We start from the raw sequence: 17,104 nt of genomic DNA on the forward strand, positions 1-17,104 counted from the left end.
GCGTGCTAGATAAGGCAGATAACACCTCCAACAGTTACTTCCAGCACCCCCGTCCTCGGGTTTTTTTTTGATCATTCATTTAGTCGGATGGATGGGGTTGATTTGTGTGTGTGTGTGTGTTTGGTGGTTGTTTGGTTTCGGTTTTTGTGTTGTTGTTGGTTTTTTTTTTTAATTAATATTCTTGTTATTTTTCTTCCCTGCTCCTTAGGGAAAAAAGCGAGCGAAGTGTGAACTGGTTTAAATCTCGAGACGTGGGTCTATCTCGGGCCTTTAATAGCAGCTCAGGCGGCGCGTCCCCGGGCACCGAGATAACCGAGATCTCGGCAGCCAGCACTGTCCAGGGTCATCTTTTGTCCCTGCCACAATAAACAAACACTTGCTCCTCTCATGCAAATGAGCAGTGATCCGGATGCACCTTAAAACACTGGGAGAAGTCGTTGCTTTTGAAAACGATGTTCATTTTGTCTGACACACATAACTGCATAGATCAAATGGCTGCAGAAAGGTAGCAATTTGGCAGGCAAGTATTTTCTAAGCTTAGATGAAAGTGTGCTCCCGGCGTCCGAAAATGCCTGTCTCACCTCCCACCTGCTGCCCCAGCCCCAAGTTTGCGCGTAAAAGATTAGACAGGCGGGATTTTCGTTAAAAAAAAAAAAAAAATAATCATGCGAGGAACCAGTGGCACAATTCACACAGCCCCGGATCGGGGACGCTGAATCAGTGCTGCTTTACCTACCAGGGATTCAACACAACTGCAATAATCTTGTCGGATAATTAAGTAAATTATACCTTAAACATTGGTAGCTTACAAGTTGTAATCAGTAATTCAAACTTGACAATTATGCAAATCGAGCTCAGGCTGGCGCTCGGACTTTCTCGCTTTTGTAACGAGGACCTTTCCCGAGTTTATTTCGCCCAGAAGCCGCCGGACCCACCGCGTGTGGGGGCACCGCCGCTGTGCCTCCCTACGCGGGTCTCAGCAAAGTCCCTCCGCGCATGGGGGGGACACCCGACACTGGTCCCCCCCCCCCCCCCATCCAACACGTGGGGGGGAGGGGGGTTGGGGCAGCCTCGTTGCAGCGTGGGTCCGGGGAGGGGATGCCCACGCATGACCCCTTCCTCGCGGGCCAGGCCTGCCCCCCCCCGCGCTCCCTGAGCGCTCTGGGGCGCTGGGGTGGGGGGGCTGCCCCGCTCTGTGCTGCTTCCCCACCCCTCCGCGGGCGCGGAGCACAGCGCGGAAGGAGTGGCTTGAGGCTGCGCGCTCCCTCCTGAGTGGCTGGCGGCCGCGGCTCCCAAGCCATCCCTGGGGAGGAGTTATGATAATCCTATTGCCATTAAGGGCGTCTGGGCAGGGAAAAAAACCCAAGTGACCATAAGCGCGGAGGTTTAGTCCGTCATCTGTCTTCATGCCTGCCAACTGAGCTCCGTCCGGGGGGCAGCTCCTCTTCCCCAGCGCCGACGTGGATTTACCGCCCGTGGGGGGGGAGCTGAGCTCTCGTCTATTTTCGGCACCACACACCTGGTTTGGACGCTGGACGCCATGTTGTGGAAACTAGCAGATAATGTCAAGTATGAAGAGGACTGCGAGGTGAGAAGCGCGGGGAGGGGTCGGGAGTGGGAAAGGGGGGGGGGGGGGGAGGGGGTCCGGCATGGGGCAGAGCGGAGCTCCGCTGCCCCCCGAGCCACGCTGCCCTCCCTCCCCTCGCTTCCAGCCGGCGCCCCGCTCTCGCCTCCCTGCCGGGCGGGATTTATCCCTTCCCGAAGACCTCCGGTTTGACTTTTTTTTTCTTTTTTCCTCTTTTTTTTTTTTTTTTTTTTTTTTTTTTTGGAGGTGCGAATTTTAATCCCCTACCTCCCCCAGTCTTTTGAACTCTAAAGTTTAGCGGGGTGAAAGTCGCGGCTGGCAGAAGGAGCTCGCACCCCGCGCCCGCCGCCCGCCCGCTGGAGCAGCGCCGCACGGCAGCGGGCAGGAGCAGCGGCAACCGGGGCCGGCGGCAGGAGCGGGCAGCCCCCAGCCCGCCGGCGGGGCGCGGTGCCGAGTGCCCCAGCTTGTCGGACCGGTCCGGGCTGCGGGGCCCCGCTCCGGGTGGGAGAGTGCCGGGAGGTGCGGAGGAGCCGGCCGGCGGGGAGGGAGCTGCTGCCGCGGGGATGAGCCGGGCACTCCTCGGGCGCCCGCCCCGAGCGGCCGTTCCCCTCCGCGGGAGCGTCTCTCACGCCCCGTGAGGTGCTCACGGGTTTTGATCCCTCCGAAAGCGTCTGTGTGTGTCCCCCGGGTCGCGGTCCGCCTGCTTGGCTCCTACAGATAAGCTGCAGTCCCCGCTTCACGCTCCATTGGGACCCCATTCACCTCTTACTAACTAGCCCTGTTATTTTAATGACCGTGAAGCCAGAAGCTGCTAAACTCCTGGATCAGCTCAATGTAGACGTTTTAAGCTTTGACTGCTGAGGTCTGAAATGGGGGAAGCAGCAGAGATGGGGCGACCGGAGGGAAACACGCCGCCCTTCCCTGCCGCGCCGGCAGCCGTCGGGCCAGAGCTGCCGCCCCGGCTGGCCCCGGGGCCTCGGGACTGTGGGGGGGCCGGGGCCGCCCGGCCTGCGCTGCCCAGCGCCCCCCCTCTCCAAGGGCAGAGGGTCTGCAGCCCCCGGCCTCGGAGTCCCCCGCCCAGCCGGGCAGCGCGGCGGGATTCGGGCTGCGTCGCTGGTTTGACTTTTCCTTGACTCGCACAAGCGTGAGGATTAGCGTGTTGCAGTGGCGGTGGGTGAGGAGGGCAGCGAGAACGGGTTTGTAATCTCTTCCCTGGGAGGGGGGCAGGTTTCGTAGCCAAGTGCCTTCCAAGAGAAGGCTCCAGGGCGGCTCTCTCCTCCCCGCTTACCCGGGGCCAGCAAGTGCCGCCGCCCGGAGCGTCCCCCTGAGCCTGGGCTGCCCGACAGCCCCCCGCTGACTGCCGCCCCCCTTCTCCCCCACCCTTCTGTGCTTTCCAGGACCGGCACGATGGGAGCAGCAACGGGAACCCGCGGCTCCCGCACCTCTCGGCGGTCAGCCAGCACCTGTACAGCCCGGCTCCGCCGCTCTCCCACTCGGGCGCCTCAGACTTCCAGCCCCCCTACTTCCCCCCCCCGTACCAGCCGCTGCCTTACTCCCAGTCCAGCGACCCCTACTCCCACCTCGGGGACCCCTTCTCCATCAACCCTCTCCACCAGCCGCCGCCGCCGCCCCCCAGCCAGCAGCAGAGCGCCTGGCCCAACCGGCAGAGCCAGGACCCGGCCGGCCTCGCCCCCCACGGCCGCCCCGGCCTCGTCCCCCACCTCTCGGCGCTGGAGAGCGGCTCCGCCGGCGGCCGCAGGGAAACGTACCGACGCTCCGAGCTCCTCCTGCCCCACGGGCACGGGCTGGACGCCTCCGCGCTGGCCGATAACCTGGGCCTGCACGACATGGCCCACCAGATGGAGGAGGTGCAGGTAAGGCCCCCCCCGGAGCCCCCCGAGCACCCCGGGGGACGGGCGGCATCCGGGCACTGCCCCCTCCCGCGCATCCCTGCTTGACGTGCCCCATCCCCGTCCTTGGAGCGAAACCCCCCTTTTCTGCCCTTAAAATGGGGGAGCGCGGGGAGGAGTGTGTGGGGGTCCCCCAGAAGTCCCCGGCTCGTTCCCTCAGCCTTTCAAGGTGCAAAACTTTCTCCCGTTTCTCTTTCCAGAACGTGGAAGATCAGCACTTACTAATGCATGACCAGACAGTCATTAGAAAAGGTCAGTAAGGTGGCACTGCAGTTTACTTTCCCTTGTCAATAGTTAAAAGTTTAATGACGCACCGGTGAATTGATGCCTTATTATCTTTTAAGAGACGGAGCCTTTCGGATCGGGCGGGCGCAGGAGTTTTTGTTACACCCTCGGTCACTGGGGTTTTCTACCGCCACCCGAGGGAAGGTGGTGGCGGCGGGGACTGCCCCGTCCCCTGAGCCGCGGACAGGCGTGTGGCGGCTGCCGGCCTCCCCCGGGGACACCGGCGGGGACGAGCCCGCTCCCCTGGATGGCTTTAACCGAAAGCAGGACCTTGGACCGACTGTAATGATGCCCTGGAATGCGTGTGTGTGAAGTGACGCGGGGCTTTTTTTTTTTTGGTGTGGCTTGTGGTGTTTTTGTGTGTGTGTTTTGTTTGGTTTGGTTTTTTGGGGGCTTTTCTGTTGCTAGCATTCAAAGACAGTTTGGAGTTTTGTATCTTTTTGTGGTCGTTTTTTCCCTTTCTTTTTTCTTCAACTTTTTTGCAAGACTTGAGAAGGGAGTGAGTTCACTGGCATAAGCCTGTTCGGCTTTATCTTAATCGAAATGGTTTTGTAGCTGAGGTTTTAAGGAGAAAGGCGTATTGACTCAATTTAGTCATTTAGGGTTTTCGCCCCCCCCCCCGCTTTTGTTTAAAAAACAAATTTGTGCTTAAAAAAAAATTCTGTGGAAGTTTCTTCGGAAGACTTCAAACAAATACCTAACTGAGGAAAAGCAGAAGTGTTTGTCAGAGCGCTGATTGCTGCGTTTAGCTCATGGGAGAATAATTTCGCTGTCAGATGCACCACTGAAAAATCTCTCCCCCTCCGGGGAGCGGGGCCGACCTCGGCTCTTTAACCCTTTCCGATCGGTGCTGAGCCGGCAGCACGCCGCTGGGGTTAACTGGGTGGATTCGCAAGGGGATGGAAAATCTGGATCTCTGGCTTGCTCCTTGCAAAGCCTTTGTTATCCCTATTCACCTCAAGGCTGAAGCCATTAACGAGCAAGGTTTTACTTTCAGTTCTCTTGTGGGCTCCATCCTCTGTCGTTCTGTCTGTTATGAGTTTGGGATTAAATTCCAAAGGCGGATTTGTAAATCCGCGTGTGCGAGGTGGAAGATGAACCCAGCACGAACTGGGAGGCTTCTCCCTGCCCCGGCTCAGAAAGAGTTTTTGGCAGTAGCTGTAGGATGCTAATTTGGAGCCTGTAGTTGTGTCGGGCTTTTTATAAGCGTGGATTTGCTAACTTGCAGCATGCTGCTTCAGGGATGTTTTTTCTGTGCGTTTTTTAAAAAGTATTAGTTGTGTTCGGCAGCTCCTTGAAATTTAGTGTGGCAAAATATAGCTGTTCAGATGGATGGTGGGGACGGGGGTCAGTGGTGTGAGCATTTAATGCAAAACGAAATCCTGTCTCCTGGTCTTTTTTTGTAGAAAGGAAATTCACTTGCCACTTCCTATTTATTTTTCCCTTTTATAAAAATACCTGCTTTCCCTCCTCCTCCCGCAGGTCCTATTTCCTTAACGAAAAACAGTGCTCTGAGTCTCCCCTGCCAAAAGGATGGATTAATTGGAGTGGTCATAAACCCCAACGAAGTGTTTTGTTCGGTTCCGGGAAGGCTTTCCCTTCTGAGCTCCACATCGAAATACAAAGTGACAGTAGCAGAGGTGCAGAGACGGCTCTCGCCCCCTGAGTGTCTCAATGCCTCTTTGCTCGGAGGAGTACTCCGAAGGTAGGCTGCTGCTCCCCTTACAGCCACCCCCATCGTGTCTATTGTTTGTGATTTTTCTTGTGCTTTTGTGTGTGTGTGTGTGTGAGCAGCCAGATTAGCATAACGAGGAGCTAAGAAAGCCTTTTAGCAAATTTCTGATTTTTAAGAAGCCCAACAACACTGAATCCTAATAGGCTTTGGAAACAAAACTTCTTTGCACTTCTGCTACTTTTCGAGAAGTGCTATTAACAGCTCTGGCAGCAGTTCCCATTCTCCGTTGAAAGTTTTATCTCAAAAATGGCTTATGGAGCTTTCTTATTCCTGTGATAAACTATTTCCCCATGGAATAATTTTTGAATTAAATCTGTTCTTGATTAATCATTACAAGGGCACTTTATATGTCCTTTTTTGCATGCACTTTAATTCAGCTTCTGATTATTATACAGCTGTTGGTTTCGATGGTGCAGTTTGAAACGTTCTGATTTTGACCTCTGCTGTGCTTCATCCTGGCTGGTTTGTAGTAGAGCATTTAAAAAGTAGGTCACTTGAAAAGAGCCTGTTTTTTATCTCCCCCCCCCCCCAACCCCAACTAGAACCCTATTGAATGTCAGCGACTGGAATTTCTCATCTTTAAAAAGAAGTGTTCCCTGAAGATAAATAAGGCCATTTTTTTTTTTCTTTCTTTAATTACAGAGCCAAATCTAAAAATGGTGGCAGATCATTAAGGGAAAAACTGGATAAAATTGGCTTGAATCTTCCTGCTGGTAGAAGGAAAGCTGCAAATGTGACACTATTGACATCTTTGGTGGAAGGTCAGTCTTGTATGTGTCTTAAAAAGAAACTTTTCCCCCCTTCTATACAGCTTTTACCCTCTAGGCAAAGCATGGAAATACTAGAAAGTCCATCAACATAATAGTTTTTTGTTTATTTTAAAGTGAGCATGATGAGGACATTGCAGCAACTAATAGCTGTGTGGCCTCTGAGGTGCTCCTCTCCCCCATATTCTCCCTCCAAATCTGGTTGCTAAGTCCCTGGCCTCAGAGTCCTACCCGCACAAACCCAGCTAATACTCCTTTTCCTCACGGCTGCATCGCATGGATGCTGGCAGAGGTGCAGTAATTCCTACATGCCAAGATGCTCAAAATGCATGTTTGTCCAGTCTGTGTTTCTTGAGGGTGGTGGTGGTGTGTAGGTTGCTTTGGGTTTTGTAAGTTTGTGTGCAGGACAGGCAGGGAAGGCAAAAGGGGTGAAACTCATCACATTAGTGGGTTTGGTCCCTTATTAGGAAACTTTAAAATCTGGGGCAGCTGACTCCAATGCCTGGCCCTACCTCAGTGGTATCCTCAGAAGCTTTTCTAATAAACAAGCATATAAAGTGAGATTTATAGCTTTTGACTTCCTGATAGGAAACTGGAGCCCCTTTAATCTGTAACATGTTACGTGGACCCTCTATCAGTTGAGCTGACTTGAAGGGTGTGTGTATATATATCTGTATGTGTGTGGTTATGTTTTGTGTTTCTGTTTAAAGCAGCTCCTGGTAGTAGTACAGTTTAATAGGCATAGAAGTAGCAATTGAAAAGTGAAAAATGATCTAACGATACCTTACTGCTATTTCAATTCTATATCAGCTCAAATAATACAGCAACTTCCATTTAAAACCTTCCTTTGGAATATGGGTTTAAGAGAGCTTACGTGTGTGCACATGCATGCATGTATGTTACAGGTAACACACTGATCATGCCAATCCATGTTTTTAAAGCCTGATCAAATTGCCTTAATGAAAAAAAGTGTACCTTGCAATTTTATTTTCTATATGAAAATGCTTATTAGAAAGCAATTTGAAAATATACTAAACTGATAAACACTTTATTGTGTAAGTGGAATTTAGTTGCCAGCTTTTTTTTAAATCTTCAGTGGACAGTTTATCTAGACTGAAGTCTGTGCTGCACAGTTCATCTAGATAGAGACAGGAGTTTTTCTTCCTAGTTTAAAGCCAAGATAATACTTTTTATTTGTAGCAGTCACTAGGTAGGTCTTTTTTTTTTTTTCTTGATGCAAACTTGCAAAGAAACCCTGATTTATCAATTAGAACATGGTAATGAGTGGTATAGTGGTAACATAGCAGTGTCCCTTTCTGAAACAGCAATACACTTCAAAAATTCAGAACTCTTTCCTTCGTTTCCCTGATCTCCTTACAACAAATTGGTATTACTACATTTAATAAGCATTCCCTTTTACCCGCGCCAGGTGAAGCTGTGCATCTTGCTCGTGACTTTGGCTATGTATGTGAGACAGAGTTTCCTTCCAAAGCAGTGGCCGAATATTTAACTAGACCACATATGGGCCGCAATGAAATGGCAAACAGGAAGAACATGCTTCTTGCTGCAAAGTAAGTTTTGGGTTTGGATTTTTTTTTTCCCTTCTTTTTTCTGACCATGAGTATCTGGCTGGGGACAGTTTGGTACATTTTCATGTGTAACTTTAATCAGAGAGACGAAGCAATTCTTTTTATTTGGTTTTGGTTCAAATTCCAAATATGACAGCAGTTATTTTAGTCTGAACCAATAATAATAATATCAACAACCCTGTATGATAGCTCTAAAGCAGTTTAGACTAGTTCTGTTCTTTATACTGTAGTAAAAAACTCAGAAAAAAGTCCTATACTGGGACAGCTATATCTCTAAGAAAAAGATGTCTCTAGGTCTGATGGGGCTGAAGACCCGGAGAGCAGGTGTGGCCTGGGAATGTGAATGTGAACCAGTGCCAGGACTCTGAGCAGGAGATAATTCATCTACCCCTGTATACATGCAGAGGGGCCATCTCCAAAAAGAGCTGCTGGTGGGCATGTTGTGTGCAAGGGAAGCTCAGCCACTATGTCCTTGTAACTGCTTTTGGCAATAGCAGCACACAGGTTTCCCCCGTGGAACACTAGGAGTCAAGAATTGTGGGTAGTTAGTTTTCACTATTATGGGTGAAGATTTTAATATTTCAGTGAAAGCCAACCTTTGGCAGATGTGAAAAGTCCCTGTACTTGACTCAATTCCTATTACAAACCTTGATAAGAAAGGAAGGGTAAAGAAGAGAAGCTTTGTTAATGGGTGTTCTGCAGACCTGTACTTGTACCTGTAAATGAACAACGTACCGAACAGGCCTTTGGTAGGATATACCTGTGTTGAGTCACACTTAACTGGTGGCTGGAGTGCTTGCTGTCCCCTTTGCCCTGCCCTGCCCTTCCCAGGCTGAGATTTAACAAAGCCTCATGATCTGTTCTGGTCTGAGGTGTTTTCTGGTTTGGGATCGAGGTAATTCCTTGCTTTTGAAAGCACCCTCAGTCTGCAGAAGATCTGACAAAATCCTGTTTAAACTGCTGAGAAGGGTTGCCCTGACTTTGGGCTCAGATCAGTTATGCAAAACTTACTCCTTACTTACTTGTTAATCCAGCCTTTCTGAGAGAGACCTCCTTTTACAAGTATATATCTTCTAGAAATAGAGTGTCTCTCTTTCCTTTAACTGGAACCTTACGCTTTTTACTGAGCACTGCTCTGCCCCTCTTCAGTGTTTTCACTATTGGTATTGTTAGGGGCACTAAGAACAATAATCTTTTTGGAAGATGTGTGTGATCGAGAAATTCTGATAAATTGATTCTGTTAAGATATCCTCAGCTCCCGTGAAATCCCATCAATGGGACAGATTTACAAGCAGCAAACAACATATGTTTGAGCATTATTAACCACTCATGTTTTGCTAGGCATATGTGTTAGTTTGCAGGATCAGGGCCTGAATCTCTCTTAAAGAGGGCATATACATATAATATGCACAACTAAACTGAATCGTCTATTCAGCTGCTTTAGTCTTTCTAAATCACTTAACTGCAGCTGTGGAAGTTCTCATAGAAACTAGCTCAAAATTCCCACTCTCCCCTTAAAATGCAGAGCAAATGATGCAGAGCCAGCCAGACACCAGAGGTGGAGAGGTCATTTTGCAGAATGTGTATGAGTTTTTGTGACATAGATATTAACAGAAAGTTAATCGGAAATTGGTGCTAATAAATAGGCTTTAATTTTAGATGCTGCTGCTGGAGTAATAGATTTCTGAAAACTCTAATTCCCACATAACTGCTAAATATTTGATATGGACTTTTAATGTTATTTTTATTTATTTATTTGCTTTTGCATAAATTCCCACCATGGTGTAAAGTGTGATCCACTTTGTGTCTTGCAGACAGATTTGTAAGGAATTCACAGACCTCCTCACTCAGGACAGAACTCCTCTTGGAAACACGAGACCTAGTCCCATCTTGGACCCTGGCATCCAGGGCTGTTTGACTCATTTTAGCCTGATCACACATGGCTTTGGGAGTGCTGCCATCTGTGCTGCCATGACATCCGTCCAGAACTACCTAAATGAAGCATTAAAAATAGCAGACAAGACATACATGAACGCTGGCGACCAGAGCCCTGCAGAAACCAACAAAACCATTGATAAAATGGATAAGCACAGGAAGTAAAAGGAGAGAAACCAGACTTTAAACTCTTCCTCCTAAACACAGACTGGGATCTTCTTGCTGGGGGGAACGTAGAAATTTGGTTTTTTTTGTTTGGGGTGGGTTTTTTTTGTTTGTTTGTTACTGTTTTGGGGTTTGGTTTTTTTTTTTTTCCTTTAAAGAAAGGAGGGGGAAAAAGGATTAAAAAAATCATCTTATTCGGGATCTTCACTCCTCCTGGATCCATGAGACAAGTCTCTCTAAAAGCTGCAGTATCCCTTATCTGTGGAAGCAAATACCAGAAGATAAGTACTTGTACAAGTGTACTGAAATACTTTGTTGTGAAAGTGGTGCTACAAAGGGGTTTTGATGGAAATACACAGAGATACAGATTTCTTTTCCATATCTAAGTATCTAGTGGTGACCAGCTTAATGTATAGTTTTTAAGATACAGATTTTAGATGGAAGCCTATTTGTTTTCTGGTACAGTTTCAGGGTTTTATTCTCTCTAAATGCAACAGTAACAATAAAGCAGTATTAAACAATGATTTATAGATTTATATACATTAAAATTTTTTTATAAACACCTCAAAATAGTAAGATTATTGTGTGGGTTGTTTTTTGTGTTCTCCCCGCCCCCCCCCCCCCCCCCCCCCTCAGATTACCATAAGAGAGTACTAGAACCTTATCTGATGGTATTTGACATGCTTATTTTTATGGAAATGTTCAGGCTTTCACAAACTGCAGTAATGTTGGCTACAGTAAATATTACCTTGAATTTTTTTTTTTAAACAAGGGATAGTTCAAAATGGAATTGCTTTTAGAAAATTCACTTTTCTGTGTCTAAGGATATTGCAGCTTTGTTCACATATTTATATTGTCTTTTTTTTTAAATTGGGGGGAAACTTGAAAGAATAGGCACATAATATTTTTTTTTTTTTTGGCCTATTAAGGCCAAAAAATATTTCCAGGGAGGCTTTATGTGTATTAAGGGAAGCAGTCTGTTGAATGTAAATATTTATTTATGTGTAATTTAATCGGACTTGTAAATAATGGTGAACTTTTTAATACTTTTTTTTTTTATAAATGGGTTTCAAATTTTAATTTTGGTAAGTATGTCAAAGGTAATGGGTAATCTAAACATATCTTTAGGTTTATGCACAGGTATGTTATACAGGGTATTTAAGACTTGGTTTGTTTTTGTTTTGTTTTAAATATCTCAATTCTTGCCACTGAAGATTAGATTTAATCTGAGGTGTATGTTCACAAAGCAATAATTTTGTGCATCATTCACCTGATAACTGACTAGACATGCAAAATGAGTGTGTGAGTTAGTGTGTATGTGAATAATGGAGGTTCTGAACTATCTTTACATATTTGTAAATGTTCCCAATATAATGCTGATGTATATGATAACCATATAATAAAAGTATTCTGGATAGAAGCATGGAATATTTTATTAACTGAAAACAGTTTTGTTTTCTTTCTATACTTCGGGAATGTGGGGCGAGTAGCACTAGAGGACATTATGTATTGAGTCATAATTGCAGCACTTTGTTCGGATTAACAGAACAGAAATATGAAGCTGTTTGCCAGTAAAACTAATGGTTTCAATTAAACACGTTACTTATCTCCAAGAATCTTTTTTTTTTTTTCTTCCTAAGATGTCATTATCATAGGCAGCTTAAACACAAAGTGCCAGTCTTCCTCAAAATAAAAATCAATCCCCCCAGCTTTGCCTTCTAGTGAATCTGACCTTATCAGAATAATCTGTCTCTAATGACAAATATTTGCAAAATCCTTGTGTGTGAAATTTGATAGGTCTCACATCTGGCTTCAGCCCAGTTTTACTTATTTGAGGAAGTTTACAGCATTTTCCAGGAAGTCCCCCCAATGTATTCTGTGTGGTAGGGGTGAGGCAGGATCTCAGGCTTTCAGTAGCATTCAGTGTCTTGGGTGCCACAAACAGCCAAACAAACCTTCCTGAAGAGAAACTCCACCCCACCCCACCCTTTCCCAATGCTTAATGATAAAAGGAATAATATGCACCTGGGTTTTAGTCTGTCCTTGGCTTTTCAACACCTGATCAGTCAGCCATGTGGCCAGAGCAAACGTGAACAGTGACACCGGCCAATAACCTTAAGTAAGAATTTGGTTCACATCGTGGCAATCTGTTTCTTTCACAGATGTGCAGAAGAGGCAATATGTATGATTTTGGAATACTTTGTTTTTAGTTTATTTTTATGTTCTTATTTTTCCTTTAAAGGATAAAGGCAAACTACTGAAGGTTGCAGGGAGAAGAAAGGGAAGCTCAAAGAAATGGATGTATTAGTGGTGAGCTGGGAGAAAGCTGGTTTTTGTGTTGCAATCTAGTCCCCTCTCTCCTAAAGAGGTGTGAAATTCCACCCTTTGCATTAGAGCATTTGAGAAATAAGCATTTTGGACCATCTGTAGACACAGTGCAGCCAGCACATGTGATGACTAACAGAACTTCTAAAATAGAAAAACAATATACCATTCTGATAATATTTTTACTGATTTTTTTATATATACAAACATAAACTTGCTAGATGCGGTCACAACTTGTTTAGAGAATGCAGTCCTAGGGTTCTGGGGATATTTTTTTTTCCTGTTTCTGCTGCTGGACTGCTTATACAGCATATATAGTAAGATATTTTAGCTACCAGACAATGGAATCTTGCTTTTTATTAATGCACAAAACCAGGCTCTGAAATAATTGCCCCTTGGGATAGGAAATAAGGATGTTTCCATTTATTCCTGCATGCATTCAAGCAAAGCCAGTCAATTGTTTAATGTACTGACTCGGGTTCTATTTATATGTTTGGAACATGAGAAATGTTGAGTTTCCATTACCTTAATGCTTTTTCTCTACTGTGTATTTTAGATGTTGCATTATTCTAAGGCTCAACTACCTTATAAGTTGTGTCAGTAATACGCAACAAGAACAATGTCTTCTGCTCCATTCACTGAAGAGAACGGTTAAACTCTGACCTGAACTTGTCTGTCATCCAAAATTATTAATCTTAAGGTAGATGTCAATAGGCTAGTAACTTCTTGGGAAATCTAAAAAGCACAAAGTTATCTGAACATGCAGGAAAGTATTTAATTGTTTTTTCTGATCCTCAATGTTTCATGCTTTTTGCTGCTTTTACATACTATATTTCCAGGCTGGCTAGAAGAAAATAAAAGTTCTAATGTAAAACTCTTCCGAAGTTTCATTTGTCATGTCCTTTGAAAATGGATGTTCAAATGACTCTGTCCAATCTTGTCCCTTGTCATTCTCCCAGAAAAATAATGGGTTTGGTCTTTTTATAATGGGAAATTACTTAAAACTATTAGGATCTGAAAGTAAAAACTCTGAAGCTGAAATGGACAGGTTTAAGTATTGCCCTTCTGCAAAAATGTTTTTTGACACATACCCACAAAATAGTTGAATTCATGTCACTCAATATAAAAATAGCTTGTGGAAAAAGGAAAAATCTCAACCATCTTTCACTTGGCCATCAGCAGCAGCTGGGCATTGGAGGATGCTGGGATCTTTCCCAGCAGTGTTAGAGCCACGGCAGGCATCAACACTGCTGCTTTCACCTGCAGCAGCTGAGAGCATGACCTTTGCAACGCTACTACCTGACAGGCAACCTGATTGTTACAGATTGTTAATTGCAAACCTGATGATTATTCAAGACCCTTGCTCAGGAAATAATCTGACTTCATTCATGGCTGTGTTGTTTTCAGTTTAAAGATTTTTTTTTTCTAGTGTTCACAGCTTCAGAGTGAAAAGCTAGTAATTTATAAGAAAATAAGGAAAAAGAATTAGCTTCTGTCTTAATTTAGTAACTGGTTACAGTTAACTTCATTTTTTAACTTAGTTTTTACTTTACTCTTCACTTGTTTCACTGTTATTTACAAACGGTTTGTCCCACCTTGTCACTTTTGGCTGCAGCCTTACTACTGTCTATCCCTCTGCTCCATCAGACTTTTGCAATACGCATAAACCCAGTGTTGGATCTTGAAATGGGTCTAACTTATGGTGACAGCCTGCTGTGCTTATTTGCTGTAGCCCTTTCTTCTCTGTTTTGCCCCACGTGATGTTTATGTACATCTTTGTAGCTATTTTGTCCTACTGGTGTGCAGCCATGGTCCTGGCAGTGGGCTTGGGCTGCCTTCTGGGACACGTTCTGCAATAAGAGCTTGATTATTTTCTAAATTTTAAATTTTTTTAATGAAAAAAATAGAGTGCTGTTAAGGTTTTGTCCCAGAACCGTTACTCCACTAAAAGAACATTATGAGGCTGGGGACAAAGATGCTTCCCTCTCACTAAAATAAATCTGCAAACTATAATGTTTCTGTTTATTGATACTTGCAGGTTTTTGTACAGGAAACCTGAGGCCAGTTTTGCTGAGTGCTCTGGGGTCCTGTTGGGGTTGTGACCCGAGGCTTGATGGTGAGCCACAGGAAATGCAGATGGAACCATGCAAATGAGAATTTGTTCCTAAACCCTGGCCACAGCCAGAGATACCATGTCTTTGCAAAATCTGTGTGTTGTCCAAACCAGTTGTGGTCTGTTGTAACATTTCTATGGTGCCTGGCTATTGCTGCTGCCTGTTGCCTAATGACACATTATCCATGTAGCTGCATGGATGACCATCTCTGTCAAAATTACATGGGGTCTATGCTGGGACCATATTTTTAACAAATTGTTAAATTCTGTTCTGTATCATTTGTGGCCTTCTCCCTCTTTCATTTTCACTTTCATAGGGTGATATAAAATAAGCTTTCTCCCAGTTTCAGATGCCATTTCACACTCATTGGGTGCTCTTGCATGTCTTACAAGTATGTTCCAGCTGGATTCCGTGTGTCCTTGTTGTGTAAGGGCTGGCCACAAATATTCCATTTTTCCTCTCTTTTGGCTAAACAGCCCTTTTTAACCGGTTCTTGTGAAGGCCTTGCTCACAGGCTACTACTATTCCGTGACATGTTCCCTGAATGTGATCTACAGTTTTACTCACAATTTAAAATTAAACCCACATAAACATACAGACACTCTCTGCCACAAAACTTAAAACACTTGTTTGTGAATATAGAAGTTCAGAGATCTACAATAAACAAAATAACAGAAATCCTGTTTTAGGTGAGTTTTAGAGCTTATATTTCCAGGTCATTCAGCATAAAACTGAGGGGAAAGTATCAGTTTAAACTAGGAGGATCTGAAAGGTAGTGTTCTTCAGCTGATCACTGCAATAAAAAATGATTTCTAGTTAATTGAAAGAGTTCTTCACTAACAACAGAAAATGGATTCAAATGATTCCAGCTCACTTGTTATAGACAGGGATGCTAAAGCAGAGATAAGGGAAAATGTTTGATTGCAACCCTCTGGCAGGTGGAAATCACTTCTGTCAGGTCCTCCTCCTGTCCTTCCTCCTTTACATCACATCAATTCCACAGAGAAAGAAAAAACCAAAAACACAAAACCCAACCAAAACCAGAGCCCAAAACACATGAACAGTGCAGGTTTTAAGTTGTATTTAGTGAAACATTATTTTGTCTCTGTAAGGTAGTAAGATGCTCTTTATGTTGTGTCAGGCTGTTGTACCCTCTGCTTGTTGCTGGAAGACCACAGACCTGAAAAAGCCACAAGGAGCGAAGGAAAAGACCTGCAGCCATGAGCCCTGCTGCCAGGGCTGCAGGTGTAGGGTCATCCTCCACCATGCCTGCTGGAGGACAGGGGCAGATGCAAAGCACAGCCTGTGCCTTGGTGTAGCCTGGCACTGGATGATGCTTGAGCTGAGCTGGGTGCTGGACTGTGAGCTGGAGCAGCTAGGATAGAGGCACATGTGTTTTTGGCTGTACAAGAGAAACAGTAATTAACCTCCAGCAGAAGGGTAGGGCAGGTACCTGGGATTGGTAATTTTCTCCAGCTCTTGCAGCAAAATTTACCTGAGCTCATTTGTCAAGCTTTGACTCCTTAAATCTATAACTCTAATTAATTAAGAATCTCCAATTACCCCAAACTGATGCTCTATATTTAAGGTTAAGGTGTGGTGAAATCCAGAGAAAACATGAGAAGCTGGAGAATGTTCAGAGCTGGAGATGCCAGGAAACTGGGTTTTCAGAGATCAAGGTGCACAAATGTGCAAAGGAAGCCAGATGGCTCAATGTGTCAGTGAGACCTGGGGCAGGTCCTAAATTGCCAGAAACCACTGTCCAGTATTTGGACATCTGTCCTTGTGTCCTTAAGAAAGAAATGACCACCAAACCTCTCAGCAGGTGGTTCTTACCTCAGAGACCCAAAGCCAAGTAACCTTTGGCATTTAAGCCCAAGTCTGGGTCTTTTCTATACCAGAAGCGTATTGGATGAGGCTCTGGTTCTTTACAACCTTGAACAAGAAACCACAGTGTGGATAGTACTGAAAACATCAGTGCAGATGGGTTCTGGCCCTGCAATCATAAGAGGGAAAAGGCCTTTTACAGTTGAGGTCTTATTATATTAAGTTAAAAATGTATAGCTTTTAACTAGGCTGTAACCAGTTAATGTGACGCAGACAAAGAGGTAACGTGGACAGAGGCATTACTTAGGGCTACCATTTTTGCCTTACTACAGAGGTTCCTGTTTTCCAGACCTCACACACAAGTTCCTAAAAGCCCAGACTAAAGCACGTTTGGGAATTAGGCTATGAGGTCGCCTGATTAAGTGAGGGGAATCAGCTGGGGTTTGGGCTGAGTGACTTCAGCTGTGCAGCAGATATCAGAAACACTTCTCTTCCAGCACTGCTGGGCTGCAGCTTCTTCCTTAGAACTTGCCAGCACCATCGCTTCAGCAAAGGTAAGGCTTCTTTGTCTGCTGAGTGTCTGGTAACAGTGCGTACAGTGGCTGTAGGCAGGGAACATCTGCATGTGTATGAGGTCGTTGTGAAGACGTTAAAAGGAGGAGAAAAAGTATGCATGCTTCTATGTAAACAGTAGGGTCTCCCCTTCAGAGCCTCAAGTACTGTTTTCTAGCTCCAATAGTAGGAAATCTTTGTATTGTCTGGCAAATAAACGTCTTGTACTTAGTGGCTTTGTCTGGTGGAAGATAAAAGTTGATAAGATCCTGGTAATGCTGTTGTGAGGTACTCGTGTTAACTTCCCTGCAGAGA

The 17,104-nt window shown here is 45.3% G+C and overlaps 1 protein-coding gene across 1 annotated transcript; it reads left to right on the forward strand.

Annotated features, from left to right (window-relative positions):
• The first annotated feature begins 946 nt into the window (after positions 1-946).
• On the forward strand, positions 947-13,090 carry TFAP2C (transcription factor AP-2 gamma). Its single transcript, XM_056355141.1, has 7 exons — positions 947-1,588; positions 2,983-3,459; positions 3,696-3,747; positions 5,263-5,485; positions 6,158-6,276; positions 7,712-7,853; positions 9,686-13,090. The coding sequence occupies exons 1-7, from the start codon at positions 1,541-1,543 to the stop codon at positions 9,969-9,971; spliced, it is 1,347 nt and encodes a 448-aa protein (XP_056211116.1). The 5' UTR covers positions 947-1,540; the 3' UTR covers positions 9,972-13,090.
• Positions 13,091-17,104: the final 4,014 nt, after the last annotated feature.

The sequence above is a fragment of the Falco biarmicus genome, chromosome 10 (assembly GCF_023638135.1).
Source record: "Falco biarmicus isolate bFalBia1 chromosome 10, bFalBia1.pri, whole genome shotgun sequence".
Classification (NCBI taxonomy): Eukaryota; Metazoa; Chordata; class Aves; order Falconiformes; family Falconidae; genus Falco; species Falco biarmicus.